Below are 14,718 nucleotides of genomic sequence, written 5' to 3'. Positions count from 1 at the left end.
TCGTTTTATGAAACGGTGCCATTTTTCCATCCGGACCAGGACTACGGTAGCGCAGCAACTTCCAGCGGATTATAAGGAAAAGCTGGCCATCCTCCACTCCTACTGCAGCAAACACATCGCCGACAAACACATCCAGCCCAGCCACATCACAAACATGGACGAGGTCCCGCTCACTTTTGACATCCCGGTGAGTCACACTGTGGAGAAGAAGGGGACCAGCACGGTAGCGATACGCACAACGGGGTATGAAAAGTCTTCTTTTACTGTTGTGCTTGGCTGCCATGCTAATGGACAGAAACTGCCACCTATGGTGATTTTTAAGAGAAAGACTTTGCCTAAAGAGAAGTTTCCAGCAGAAATCATCATTAAGGCAAATGAAAAGGGCTGGATGGATGAGGAAATGATGAAAGAGTGGCTGAGGGAGGTGTATGTAAGGAGACCAGGTGGTTTTTTCCACGCATCACCATCGCTGTTGATCTGTGACTCTATGCGTGCCCATCTCACAGCCGATGTGAAAAAAACTAGTGAAACAAATGAACTGTGAGCTTGCTGTCATTCCGGGAGGCCTGACAAAGGAACTCCAACCGCCGGGCATCGGTGTGAACCGCCCGTTCAAAGTAAGGCTGCGAGCGGCCTGGGAGCGATGGATGACCGATGGAGACCAGTTTCACCAAGAGTGGAAGGCAGCGCCGGGCGAGTTACGCCACAATTTGCCAATGGATTGTAGATGCTTGGGCTAACATGTCTGCTGGCACTGTTGTTCGAGCTTTCGCAAAAGCCGGCATCGTTTCCGAGGAGCCGCACGGCACGGAAAGTGACTCTGACAGTGAAGAAAGTGAACCTGGCATGTTTGATGGAGATTTAGCGCAGCTGTTCAATTCAGACACAGAGGATGAGGACTTCGATGGGTTTGATTGATGATAAAAATGTGAGTACCAAACTTTGTTTTGCTCCTGCTTTATTTTTAAATACGCACACTTGTATGCTTGTGTGTTGTTGATGATGACGATTACTGGTAATAAAAATGTGAGTAAGGTACCGAACTCAGGTTTGCTCCCGCTTTATTTTTAAATACGCATACGGTACTTGTATGTGCCCTATGATCCAGTGCGCCTTATGTGTGTGTTAAATACAGTAATGGCACACATAACTGAGACTGCGCCTTTTAGTACAGTGCGTCTTATGGTCGTGAAAATACGGTATCATTTTACCATCATTATAAATTAACTGAATCAGATCTCCTGAGTCCTGTGCTTGAGTCCAGCCTGCACACTGGTTATGACAGAATGTCAGGTCAGAAAACTGACTTAACAGACTTAAATTCTGCTCAGCACTTCCTTCCTCAACAAGAAGCTCACCACCATAACTTGGAGGCTTCCTTGTCCTCAGGATGGTCTCAGATCTGCTTCCCTTCCAGTTCCCGTATCATTGTCATGAAAAACTACCTGGTCTTCCTACAGTGCCCTCTGCCTAACACAACCTGAAGTGTTCTGCAAGGATGTGGCTATATTGCTTCCTTCTCACTGGCTGTACAAGTGTGCTATTGACCTGTTGGGAATCTTTCTCCTTGGAGCAACACTTCCCAGCAGCAGGTTGTAGAGGCTATCAAAATCAGAACAGGAAGTGATGGAAAAGTACATCACTGACTCTTTGGCCTCAAGCATAATGTGTTCATTTTCTGCCCCTTTAGATTCGGGGTAATTTGCTAATAAGAAGGACAAAACCTTATGGCCCTGCATTGACTTCCATGTTTTAAATGAGATTACTGTTAAAAACAAATATTCTTTGCCTCGTCTCTCATCTGCTTTTGAGCTTTTGCACCACTATCTTAACCAAGATGGACCATCCAACGCTTATCATTTGGTTCTGTTAAATTAGGGAGATGAGTGGAAAATGCTTTTAACATTCACCTGGGCCATTTCAAGTACCTTTAGTGTCCTTGTGTCTCACCAGTGCCCCGGTTGTCCTCACAGCATTGATGAATATCCTCCTACTAAAACTAAGAGGGTCATCATCAAAGTCTGCAATCAAGAGATGCAAGAGATCAGTGGAAATAGAGTTTACAACAAGGTACAAACTGCACTTCCTGTACACGCAAGAACAGGAAGGCCAGATTAGACTATATAGAGTCTGTATAGCTCTGTAAAAATATCTTTGCACAGATCAAAGCAAGGTTAAAGCAAGAATACCCAATGTTTAGTGGGAGATTCTCTCATTCCTCCACATTCTACAACACATGAATAAAAGTTTACAATATGACCCCACTGAAGGCTTTGCAATGAACACATCTTAATGAAATAGTGTGCTGTGATAGAAACCTGGCCAAGCCAGCAACACTGTGTGTGTGTGTGTGTGTGTGTGTGTGTGTGTGTGTGTGTGTGTGTGTGTGTGTGTGTGTGTGTGTGTGTGTGTGTGTGTGTGTGTGTGTGTGTGTCTTTCTGCATGTTTGTGCATATATTACCAGTGAAAGTCACGACCAATTCTGCCTCTAGAATGAAGCATACTGGAACTCAGCTGCAAACCAAGGCTTCCAACTGACTCAGTTATTTTATTACATGTCTTTTGCTCTCTGTTGTTTTCTTCTTTGTCACCGTTTCCTGTTATCTAACCAGCACCTTCCTCTACAACCTTCTCTGACCTTCTCCTCTTGTTTTCTTTACTTCATTTCACACATCCCCGCACCAAGGAAAAGCTCAAACTAATTCCTTATTTCCTCTACCCTATGGCACTGCCACTAACCTATTTTTTTTTATCATTCAGCCATCCACTCTATGAAGCTCATCCCTCTAATGATTACAACTAGCTTGCTTTCTGCTTCTCTTCTTTTCTTTCTCCAGAATTGTAAAACAGCAGTTTCACAATTTGCTTCTGTTAGTCTCAGAGAGTGACGGGGCTGAAGGAGCAGCTATCAGCATCAAATTCTGCAGGTACCAGCACAGAAGCTGGTACCTGCTAGTAGTGTTGATACTTGATTAGCCATCATTATCAGAAACAACATAATCATGCTGGGTAATAAAGGCTCAGGGAAAATTACTCTCTGAGAAAAGGATAATTTTCCCTGAGGTACTGATAGCTAACATGATTCCCTAATTGATGCTAATGTTTTTGAGTCAAAGATAATTATATATAATAATCCAGGTGTTGTGTGTGTGGTAATGACTTACAGTCAACAGTGTGTTTATTTTCTGTTGGAGAAACATAATTCGAATGCAAGACATGCATGTGCACAATGAGAACTATCAGACTAGTGCACGAATGCTTTCTGCTTACTGCCCTTTAAAACTTTAGGCACTATCAGAGTTATAATTTAATGCAGAGAGAATATTTTGTGGTTGTGTGTCTCTGACGGCAGCCACAAAAACATTTGGACTTGGAAACTAAAAACAGCTATGCACCCAAGCAGCGATGATCCGTCGGTCGTCTCCATGAAGCCTGACATTTCCTGTGTGTTTTTGTGTCCTCTGTCTTCTCTCTCCCATTTCACAGTTTGTGTGTGTGTGTTTGGGCATGGACTGGTTTTGGTGCACTGGAGGTGGGCTGTTTCCTGCCTTCTGGTCTCCACACACATGGTGTGAATCACACACCTGCTCCTGGTGACCTCTTTGGATTATTTTATAAGGAAGCAGCAGGCAGTCAGTCTTTGTTGCATGAAAACCGTGAAGCTCAGCGCCAACGTTTGTTGAGTTTGGCACTTCTGGGGCAAAATGTCTCCATAGCACTATGAGATGTTCCTGCTAAATCCCAATGGCTTATCCCTGACACATCTTTTGAACTACAAGCATGATATCGACACATGCAGCTTCTAGGCTCTGAAAGCAAAGAGAAAAAAGAAGGAGAGAGAATTACAAAACATGAACTGTTGGAGACTGGGATAAATTACACTCAGTGGTTCATTGGACATGACAGGAGTAAAAGAGGAATGGAAGTGCATCATGGGAAGTCCTCCAGCAGCTTGATTGTTGAGAGAAGTGTAATAGAATGAGAGTCCCCCCAGTTTGCCTTTCAGGTGAAAGGTCATCCAGCTTTTTACCTTAAAAGTGATACAGGTGGCTAAATATCTGCATGTGCTTGTGGTAATAGTATATGATCTTTAATTCTTAATTCTTAAGTCTAATTAATAAGATGAATGCGATGTAGTTGTGAATCAGTATGGTCCCCAGATGAAATACGTGAGCAGCAAAGTTTCTTTTTAAAATTTATAGCGTTTGTTTAAACGTGTGATCAATAACTTTTGATCTCTCTCCAGGTCCCGGCATCACTAAAGTAGGGAGAGCATAACTGACCAAGTGGGAGCAGCTGTCCTCGCAGCCACCCTGGCATTGCCCCCTTAGTGCATCCCCCTCTGCAATGGAGCCACATCACACCTCTGTCACAGTAGTTTGAATAATGAAAGTGTCTTTGACCGACCTGTGTGTGTGAGACTGTTGCAGGGATGTGAACAGATAAGAAATGTGTCTCCAGCCTTTGTTACACATGATTCTGAATATCAGAAATCATATTAAGTATGCTGTCATTGGTAAACACAGAAAACGAAGTCTCATATAATGTTACTGATAGTTAATTATCAATTTCTTAACACAGGTCAGAAGATAATTAGGTTGGACTATTATTATCAACACAGAAAGCCTCTATGAATAAAAGCCTGTTTGGAATAATACGAGACTCTGAGATATGATGATGAAGACTGATTTCTGTTGGACCACAGGGAACAGCAACAGTCTAACCTAATAGTAAAAGACAATGAATGTTAAAGTATTATACCTTAAAAGAATTACTGATAGATCATGTCAAATCATTTTCTTCTACTTATCCTTATCAGGGTTACAGGGGGGCGGGGCCTATCCCAGCTACCATTGGGCGAGAGGCAGGGTACACCCTGGACAGGTTGCCAGTCTGTTACAGGACTACCACGGAAAGATAGACAACACTTCACACTCACATTCACATCTATGGACACTAGAATCAGAAATTAACCTAACCCCACTAATTGCAGGTTGCATGTCTTTGGATGGTGGGAGGAAGCCGGAGTCCCCAGAGAGAACCCATGCAAACATGGGGAGAACATGCAAACTCCACACAGGAAGGCTTTACTCCTTCAGATGGAGGAGTCGAACTCAGGGCCTTGCTGTGAGTCAACACTGCTAACCAGTATGCCACTGTGCTGCCCTATTTTCTGTCCACCAAGTAAATACTCGGCAAAAGTGAGAAGGAAAAACTCCCTTTGAACAAGAAGCACAACCTGGCAAGGAAGGCACAGCCGTCTGCTGTGACCAGTTGGGGGTGAGGGCAAGAAGACAGGGCAAAGACATGCTTTGGAAGAGAGTCAAAGATTAAAAACTCATTATTAAACACAAACTGAGTGAAAAAAGGTGAATGAAGAAGAAACACTCAGTGCATCATGGGAATCCCCCGGCAGCCTACGTCTATTGCAGCATAACTAAGGGAGGATTCAGGGTCACCTGGTCCAGCACTAACTATATGCTTTAGCTAAAAGGAAAGTTTGAAGCCTAATCTTGAAAGTAGAGATAGTGTCTGTCTCCTGAATCTAAACTGGAAGCTGGTTCCACAGAAGAGGGGCCTGAAAACTGAAGGCTCTGCCTCCCATTCTACTTTAAATACTCTAGGAACAACAAGTAGGCCTGCAGAGCGAGAGCGAAGTGCTCTAATAGGGTGATATGGTACTACAAGGTCATTAAGATAAGATGGGGCCTGATTATTGAAGACCTTGTATGTGAAGAGAAAGACTTTCAATACGATACTCCCGGACAGACTAATAGTTAAACTGCTGGAAATTGGACTTCCTTCCACCACCTGCCGCTGGATCAGAGACTTCCTCTCAGACCGTGTACAGAGAGTTAGAGTGGGGCCTCATCTTTCCTCAGCCCTCAGCCTCAGCACCGGCTCTCCACAAGGCTGTGTACTGAGTCCCCTACTGTACACTCTATACACACATGACTGTGTTAGTTCCCACCCAGACAACACAGTCATCAAGTTTGCAGATGATACCACCGTGGTGGGGCTCATCTCAGGGGGAGATGAGACTGCATACAGAGCTGAAGTTCAGAGGCTGTCAGATTGGTGTGTAGATAACAACCTGGACCTCAATACCACCAAGACAAAAGAACTGGTAGTGTCAGGGCTCTGTGTGCGGGCAGGCGGAGAGGAGGATCCAAGCGCAGGACTCGAACACAGAATTGTGAATCAGAACCTTAGCTTTATTGAAAACCAAACGTGAAGTGACCACTGAAACCGGAGACCAGGAACACACAGGCATAATCTGAGGGTACGACGCGACACCGAGCATGGGAAAACACAGGGCTTAAATACACAGGGTAGTAATGAGGGAATGGGCCACAGAAGGGGGACACAGCTGGGGGAGATCAGGGCTAACGAGACGGGGGAAACAAAGCTGCACACACTAACATAAGACAGACTTTCACAATAAAACAGGAAACATGAATCACAACTCAGAGACACGGACTCAACACAGAGAGACAGAAAATGACACATGGAACTGAACTATACATGAAACCACAATTCCTAAAATATGGATAACAGAAACATGAAACTCTAATAATAATAATAATAATAATAATAATAATAATAATAATAATCACCACAACCACAAGAGAACAAGAAAACAATCCATGATGCAAAATTACACCAAAACATAATAAACTCAAAATACTGGGTCCAACGGACCCAGAACCGTAACAGGTAGTTGACTTCAGAAGGAGGAAGTCCGAGCTGCAGCCTGTCAGCATCAACGGGGAGTGCGTGGAAAGGGTCTCCAGTTTCAAGTTTCTGGGTGTGCACATAGACACAGACCTCCAATGGAGCTCTAACACCTCTGCGGTCTTAAAGAAGGCCCAACAGCGTCTCCACTTTCTGAGAATCCTCAGAAAAATGGACCTGAAGAAGGAGCTGCTGACCGTCTTCTACCGCTGCTCCATTGAAAGTGTGCTGGCATATTGCATCGGTGTGTGGTTCTCTAGCTGCACCACAGCACACAGAAAGGCACTCCAGAGGGTCATCAACACGGCCCAAAAAATCATTGGACATCCTCTTCCCTCCCTGAAGGACCTGTACAGCACTCGCTGTCTCAAGAGGGCACACAGCATCCTACGGGACTGCACACACCCAGGACACCGGGTGTTTAAGCTGCTGCCGTCTGGCAGGAGGTTCAGGCTGCTGAGGTCCCGAACAAATAGACTCAAGGACAGCTGTTACAACAGGGCAACAGCCCTGATCAATGTAAACAGCTGACCTGACTGGATACCTCCCTGGACTTTTTAGGGGGAGGTAACAATGTTTAAAACGATAACAACAATATTTATATTTATATTTATAACAAGGTGCAATAATAATTAATGTGCAATAATAACAGTGTGCAATACAAATACACTTCTTCTTCTTTTTTATACTAAGTTAATAATATACTGTGTTGTGTTGTTTGTTGCGTTGTGATGTGTCATATCGTGTCGTGTTGTGTTATATGTAGTGCCGACGTAGGACAGTTTTTCCAATTTCATTGTACTATTGTACTATGTATGACTGTGCAATGACAATAAAGAGTTATCTTATCTTAAAATTGATTTTGGATTTGAAAACGAGCTGATAAAGAGGATCCCGTGTGACTAAAATAAGCTCTCTTTTTCTAATCCCTGTAAGTACAAAACTCCATCTGGGGAGATACCGCAAGTTCTTTATGTTCCAGGTTATCCTCCTTTCAACTGTGCTCTGTGAAAAACATCACCAAACTCATATTATGTCCAAAACCTCCACATGTTCATCCTTCCAACTTCCTTGAGCAAAGACTGTCTTCCTACGCTGGCACTGATCATGACTACCATGGCCACCTCGTTTCACTGGTACTTTCTTATATCTCTCAAAACAGCCTCTGTCACCGTCATTCTTAAAATCTAGAGTCCAATAACTTCAACATCAGCCTCAGTCACATAATGTCCCTCAGGGATCATTGGGTGACTTCTGTTATGTATAGTTTATCTTTTTCCTCTAGGAAACATCTTCCATCGTTTTCATGTTTTTATGCAGACAACACACAACTATATTGTTCAATGAAACAAAGAACAATCAGCTCAAGCTCAATGGCAATACAAGTGACGTTATTCTTGTGACTTCTAAGGACTCACTTTTTAAAATAAAACCGTTTTGCTGTCTTGGTCATCAATGGCAGTCTCTACATCCGTTCCTCATTACCATCTGTCTTCAGCTGTGTGAGCTGCCTCTTGTAGCATCCACTGTGGGCCAGTAAGTTGTAGGTTTTCATGTAGTCAGTCCAGATGGCACTAAGCTTTGTACTGCCTGGTCTTAGAGTCCTGATGTATTGCTTCATTTACCGGCAGCTTTGCTGGATGTCTGACTTTGTGATGTGGACTAATTCTTGTTATGGCAGATGTACAGTGCTTCTTTGTCCCAGAGTTTCTGCTTTGGGTGGGTCTGACATTTTACTGTTCTTCCCTTGGAAGTGCGCTTACAATTTGGACGGGTCTTTGGAGAACAGGGTCATTCTTTTGGCTTCGTTGATGTAGCTCTGTGGCCAGATCTGTGAGCCTTTGTTTGGCAGTGTCTAGAGCTTCAGTTCCACAGTTAAACTTGATTTATAACAGTGTGAAGGTAACAATACTTACATGTGCTGAAGCTAGGAACAAGGCTAAGTTGAAGGGTAGAACCAGATGAGTTTAATTCTAATCTGAGGACTGTGAGAAACTATGAACAACAGCTATGTAAACACTATGAACATGAACTATGGAGGTTAAATGAAAATAATTTAATCAAAAATACTTAACTATCTGTGTTTGTGCATCCACTTTTGTGAACGCTGGTCTTAAATACAGCTGTCTCAATCAGTCTCAGGTGGTGATTCTGGGAGGAGCAGCGAAGGCTCCACCCCAAGGAGGAGAGCAGCCACTGTGGAAAATTACTGTGACTCACCCAGACCATGACAGTGTTGTTGTTTAGTGAATGCAACTGATTAAAGTAGAACTGCACTGAATTGAATTACAAAACATTTCAGCATAACTTACAGAAAAAAATGTATATTCACCATCCACCCACCTAAATCTCAGTTGGCTAACTGAGAAGAAACTGTAGAGTAGATGGCGCTCACTACCACAGACCGGTAGAAGTTCTGCACACAGATTACTGTACACATTAAAGGATACGAGCACCCTTAGAAAGTAGAGTCTGCTCATTCCCTTCTTTTATAGAGCACTGCTGGTCCCCCAGTCCAGTCTGTCATTCAGGTGAATGCCCAAGAACCAGCAGCTGTCCAGTTTCCACCTCCTCACCCATGATGTTGATGGGCCTAGTCACATTTGTTTTTCCTTCTGAAGTCAACCACCATGTCTTTTGTCTTGCTGATATTCAGAAAGAGGTGATTTCTTCGAGACCACTCCACAAGTTCCTCGCCAGCTTCTTGTACTTGGAAATTGTGTGTTAATAAAATTGGATGAATGTTTATCATTTGCACTGCAGTTTCCCATAAGGAAGCAATATGCAAATGTTGTGTGCATTCACACATGTGCACACACACAGACACAACACGCAGTTGATGCCGGGATATCTTTATTGAGCCTGTTGTTCTGAACAAATAAGTGCTGGAACAGTGAAGTGCCTTGGTAATGTTAGCAGAACGCCTTTTTTAATTAAAAAACGTCCTGCATGAAGCAATGATAACAGCTATCTGTGTGAAGGAGATTAAGTGGGAAATGGGGATTGTGTAACAGACTAGGTCACTTTGTTCACTGTCTGTTTTAGTATATGAATATTACAAAACTTTTCATGAATTATCCAGAATTATGTAGTAAAGTGGTGAAAAATCGTTATGTGTTGTTTGATGTGTACAGTGTTATTTAAATTAACCCTCCCGTACTTTATATTGAACTAAATAACTGAATTATTCCATTTGAATGTCATGTACCTGTAGAAAAAACAAATAGAGCAACAAACTGAGACTATTCTACGCATTTATTTGTGCCAGCACTGCACCTCCAAATCTGACTGAGTGGTGATCGTTATGGAGGGTGGGGTTCAGGTCGTGCCAAACGCCTCTTACGTTTTCTGTCTTATTATACAGTGACGTCGTTGCCACCAACTACTTTAACACCCCGCAGCGCATCCGGACACAGCACTGCACCCAGCTCTTTAAATTGATGATAGTAATGGTATTTGTTTTTCTCGCTAAAAGGCGACACACTGCACTTCTGTCATTGTCAGCAGACGGAAGATACAGCGCCGATTAGAGGAGCGACCAAGCAGTGTGTATGTCTTTTGTTGATTGGCTGAACCGTGGCCACTCTTCCCACAGCCTGCCGCTCACGGAGCTGCGCGCAGATATATTGAGTGCACAGACTTGAGCCAGTCCAGTTTCACAGCCCGCCGCTACTCCCAAGGGCACAGGACGAGGAAATCTCCGAGCGGCTTTATTTTCTGTTAAAGTAAAGCAGAGGTAAGATAGCGAATACTTTTTTTAAAGTGATGCACCGGTGCTTATACTACCCACTATATCTACAGCTAGTAATAAATCATAGAGAATAAGGCACATCACCTGAAGGCGCACTCCCTTTGGGGAACTCTCACAGTTTGCGTTACGTATTTGCCACATTTTTTTAAAATATTTTTTAATTGTCACTGCTCATAAAAGGTGGCATTATAAATTGCTACTAGTTCGTTACAACCAGTAGTATCAGTCGTGTACTTGGTACTCAGTTGAACATTTGTCTGAAAATGATTAATTTTAAAATAAATTTTTTCCTCTCTCCCCTCATTTCCGTACTTAGACCATGGCTTCCCTCGCATACAGCAGTTGCATGTGGATGATGGTTCTGGGCGTTTGTGTGTCACTTGTGGTTGGAACAGACTGCGGGAAGGAGTGTGCACTTTGCGTATACCATCTGCTGGGACAACAGTCTGGTTTCTCATCAATGGTAATGTCACTATATATTGTTTTGTTTATATTTCTTAAAAAGAGACAAATGAATAATTCATGAATTGTAATCAGTAAGTTGACAGTGGCACTGTGCCGTCTGTCCACGGTCAGTCGGATTGTACTTTTTATACAAGCCATTAGTCAGTTTTTCTTCTCCCCTGAAAGCAGTTCATTTTGTCATAGTTCATAAAAAACATGTAAAGTGACATTTACAGTGTTCAGCGAACACATTACGACACAACTTCTTGCCTTTGCTATTCTTTTGTACTTTATTCTTTTCTGTTCAGTTTTCTATGCCGTTTTTTTCTTTACTAACTACATTTCCGCCTGTTTTCCGTTTTTATTTCCCTTCTAGTTTCCATAGCTTTCCTTTTCACATTTGTAGACTCAGTTATACCAAATTAGACAACAGTCGTAACTGTAATCTCTGTGGGATTTCAACCCATGCCATTTTTTCTGTATATTATGTTATTCTCGCTCCTTGATTTGATTTAGTCTTTTCCTCTTTTCACGCCTCCCTTTTCCCTTTCAAATGCCACTTGCAAGATCTGTTGATGGCTATAATATTGATCTGGCATTCGAGTTCTTCAAACTGCAAATGCATTTTATCGTTTCCCTGCCTTTTCTTTCCATTTAAGACCTCGCACTCTTCGTGTTTTATATTTGTCTAATATTTGTATATATATTTGTATATTTGTTTTAGGTTTTTCTCAAAACTGAAATAATTCAGACGCTGATGTTTCAATCACTTTGAGTATGCAGCATATGCAGTTACAGATTTCAGCCTTGCGTGCTTCATGTTGAGACACAGACAAGTTAAAATATTGACCAGAGAAATAAAAACTCTATGTTTGGAACATATATTTTGCATTGTTTCATATTCTAAGAAGACTACTCCATATCATATTTTACATGAATTTCAAATCATTTAATTAATTATCAGTGCGTTTAGTATATTTAAATTACTTCTTACTTACTTCATTCTCTGAATGTTATTGGTATCTATTGAGATCTGAATTACAGAACCTTACATTTTGAAGAGGCACTTACACTGTTTTTATATTATAACAAATGTATGTGTGCATATATATACATATAATGTACATTATTGTCTTTAGAGGAAAATGGATAAATATGTATTAGGTGCTAATATATTCTAATATATTCCCAGTTCAATTTTCAGTCTTCAAAAGCAAACAGCACTGAAAACTAACCGAGGCACAAATTCTCCCTACATGCTATCGAACATTTTTTTCGAGTCAACATATTTGTGATGACTCTACGAAGTGAAATCCAATCATACCAAGAGGTTACGTGCAGATTATCCTCACAGTGTGCAGCTCAAGGGCCCAGCAGTTGCATTTATTATGACTATGTTCCTTCGCTTGGAGTTAAATGAATTCATAACTTAAGCAGGTTTATATTAGATGTATCTGCTACACTCATGACAGGTGAGGAACAGATGAGACGTCTTGTGGAAAATGTATTGTCAGTAGTTAAAGCAATCGCTAAGACCGTGGACCCGTTGTAATGTGTTCTTGTTGATTGTTTCTCTGCACTGTTGAGTTTATGCCTTTGCTGTCTTATCGTGACACAGTTTGTGTCTTTGTGTGTCTGTTTGTGTCAGCCTCTCTTCAGGTTCAGTAACATTTCATTAGGTAACAGTGTCATGGTTTAATGAAGAGGGGAAATAAAACAACAGTAACAGCAGAATAAACCATTAAGGGAAGACTGAAAATCATTCATTCTTATATTATTATCATTTGTCTGTGACAAAAAAGTAAAACAATATGAAATTCTTTTCTATTTCAATTCTTCCAAACAAGCACAAACTGAATTAGAAATAGAGAAACTGTTACATTTAGTGATCACAGTCTTATCACATATAATATATAACATGTGCAACAAGCTCAGGCTCTAGCTTTCATTCAGAAAATAAACTGTTGCTATATATTGCCAAGAAATTGTTCGGTAACCTGTCTTCTTACCAGCAACTTTGCTCAGGGGTCAGATTGCCACTAACACTCAGATTATTCAACATGTGTCCAGCATGTCCTCAGAGCTTTATGTGCTGCCCTGAGCAGATGTTGCTGTTACAAAATCTTGGACTTCAGGTGGAATTTGGTGTGGATATTGCATGCTGTTGTTCTCTTAAAATTTACTTTTGTTTCTTTTCTTTTTAGAAATTTTAATTGCTTATGCTGCCCTCTTGACCAGGAAAAGAACTTAATGGGAATCTTGTGGCTAAAAACAGGACAAATAAATAAAAAATAACAAGAAAAGAAAAATCTTGGAACAGATCTAAAAGTCAATAATGGGTCTTATTATACCTCACCTTTTAAAAATACACTTTCCATAAATACTTTTCTGATGTCTAGAAGTTGTCGTGGTACTTTACAAAATGAAGATGTATCATTGTCACTTATGTTATTAAAAAGGACAGAAAAAGAGCTGTGTAAGAGGTATTAGCTTTATGAGTAGTATAGAGCCTGAATATAACTTCTGATTATAAAGGAAGACAGAAACATTTGAACAGTTGTTCATCATTATTGATAGTTTATTGATGTTTTTGAAGAAAGATGGTTCAGCATGGACTTCTAAATGAAGCAGTCATTTATAGTGTCCAGCTCAAGCTGAAAACTGATTCAAATGAATACTGAACTGGATAAAACAGCGAGTTGTACTTGGAAGCTATTGCATTTATGAAAGACTTGATAGCAATTTTGATTTTTTTTTTTTTCAGACATGCTCTACTCAGTGTGATGGTGGGTTGGACAGCCAGAAGCTGCGCCTGTGCCAGGACTTACTGCTGGAAGAGGAAGGCCGTATTCCAATGGATGCTTACCCCAATGCACAGGGGGCGCAGGAAGCAGAAGGAACCCTGAACACTGATGATGAGTTTGCAAGATCACCAGAACAACAAATGTCCAAGAAGTATGGTGGATTCATGAAACGCTATGGTGGCTTCATGTCTCGCCGCTCATCCTCTACAGAGGGCTCACTAGAGGAAACCAGAAACCAGAATGATGACGAAAACCTCCACCTGGACATCCTAAAGTTCCTTAATACAGAAATTGGGCGTAGCAATAAGGGGGTAGATCAGGGAGGTGAGGTAGTAAAGAGGTATGGAGGTTTCATGCGTCGGGCTGAAGGGGAGGTTGCGCAGGGTGACCTGCTAGAGGCAGTGTTAGGCCGAGGCCTCAAGAAACGCTATGGAGGGTTCATGAGGCGTGTGGGTAGGCCTGAGTGGCTGGTGGACAGCAAGAATGAAGGGGTGATGAAACGAGCTTCGGAGAACGGTGGTGAGCTACAGAAGAGATACGGTGGCTTCATGGACTAGGAGAGTTATGACACCCCAGTCCCTCATCCGTCCAACCTTATCAAGTAATTACCTTGTTATCAGAACTTTTTTGGTGTTCGTGTAAGTTGCCTGCCCACCTATACTAAATTAAATTTCATCTTCTTTTGCATAATGTGCTGATCTTTGGTTTGACTGGTCCATGTAATGATATAAAGAAAAAATATGAACATGCACTGTTCAAATGTACACAAGCTGTTATTCGGTGTTTATGTTTTTCATGACAATATTATTTATTAAAAGAATATGTTAATCAACATGTGTGTGTTCACATTATAATTTCACAAACTCTGACATGTTTGAGTTTATGTGTTTGCAGGCTCAGAAAAGAAATCAAGTGCTCTCATTTAAATATGCAAATATTTGCTGCACATCAATAAAGACAAACAACTTATGACTGGCTGCTATT

At 41.5% G+C, this 14,718-nt stretch overlaps 1 protein-coding gene across 1 annotated transcript; it reads left to right on the top strand.

Annotated features, from left to right (window-relative positions):
- Positions 1-10,131: 10,131 nt before the first annotated feature.
- LOC113011025 (proenkephalin-A) lies at positions 10,132-14,566 on the top strand. The gene is made up of 3 exons (XM_026150400.1): positions 10,132-10,471; positions 10,803-10,949; positions 13,695-14,566. Exons 2-3 carry the CDS (start codon positions 10,806-10,808, stop codon positions 14,289-14,291), a joined length of 741 nt encoding a protein of 246 aa, XP_026006185.1. The 5' UTR covers positions 10,132-10,471; positions 10,803-10,805; the 3' UTR covers positions 14,292-14,566.
- Positions 14,567-14,718: the final 152 nt, after the last annotated feature.

The sequence above is a fragment of the Astatotilapia calliptera genome, chromosome 18 (genome assembly GCF_900246225.1).
Source record: "Astatotilapia calliptera chromosome 18, fAstCal1.2, whole genome shotgun sequence".
Classification (NCBI taxonomy): Eukaryota; Metazoa; Chordata; class Actinopteri; order Cichliformes; family Cichlidae; genus Astatotilapia; species Astatotilapia calliptera.
This window is presented reverse-complemented; position numbering and strand designations above follow the sequence as displayed.

Bases quoted from the DNA above. Each gene is read 5' to 3' on its own strand.
- LOC113011025 (XM_026150400.1), top strand. From the start codon at position 10,806: ATGGCTTCCCTCGCATACAGCAGTTGCATGTGGATGATGGTTCTGGGC. The intron at 10,950-13,694 runs GTAATGTCACTA...TTTTTTTTTCAG, and splicing joins AGTCTGGTTTCTCATCAATG to ACATGCTCTACTCAGTGTGA.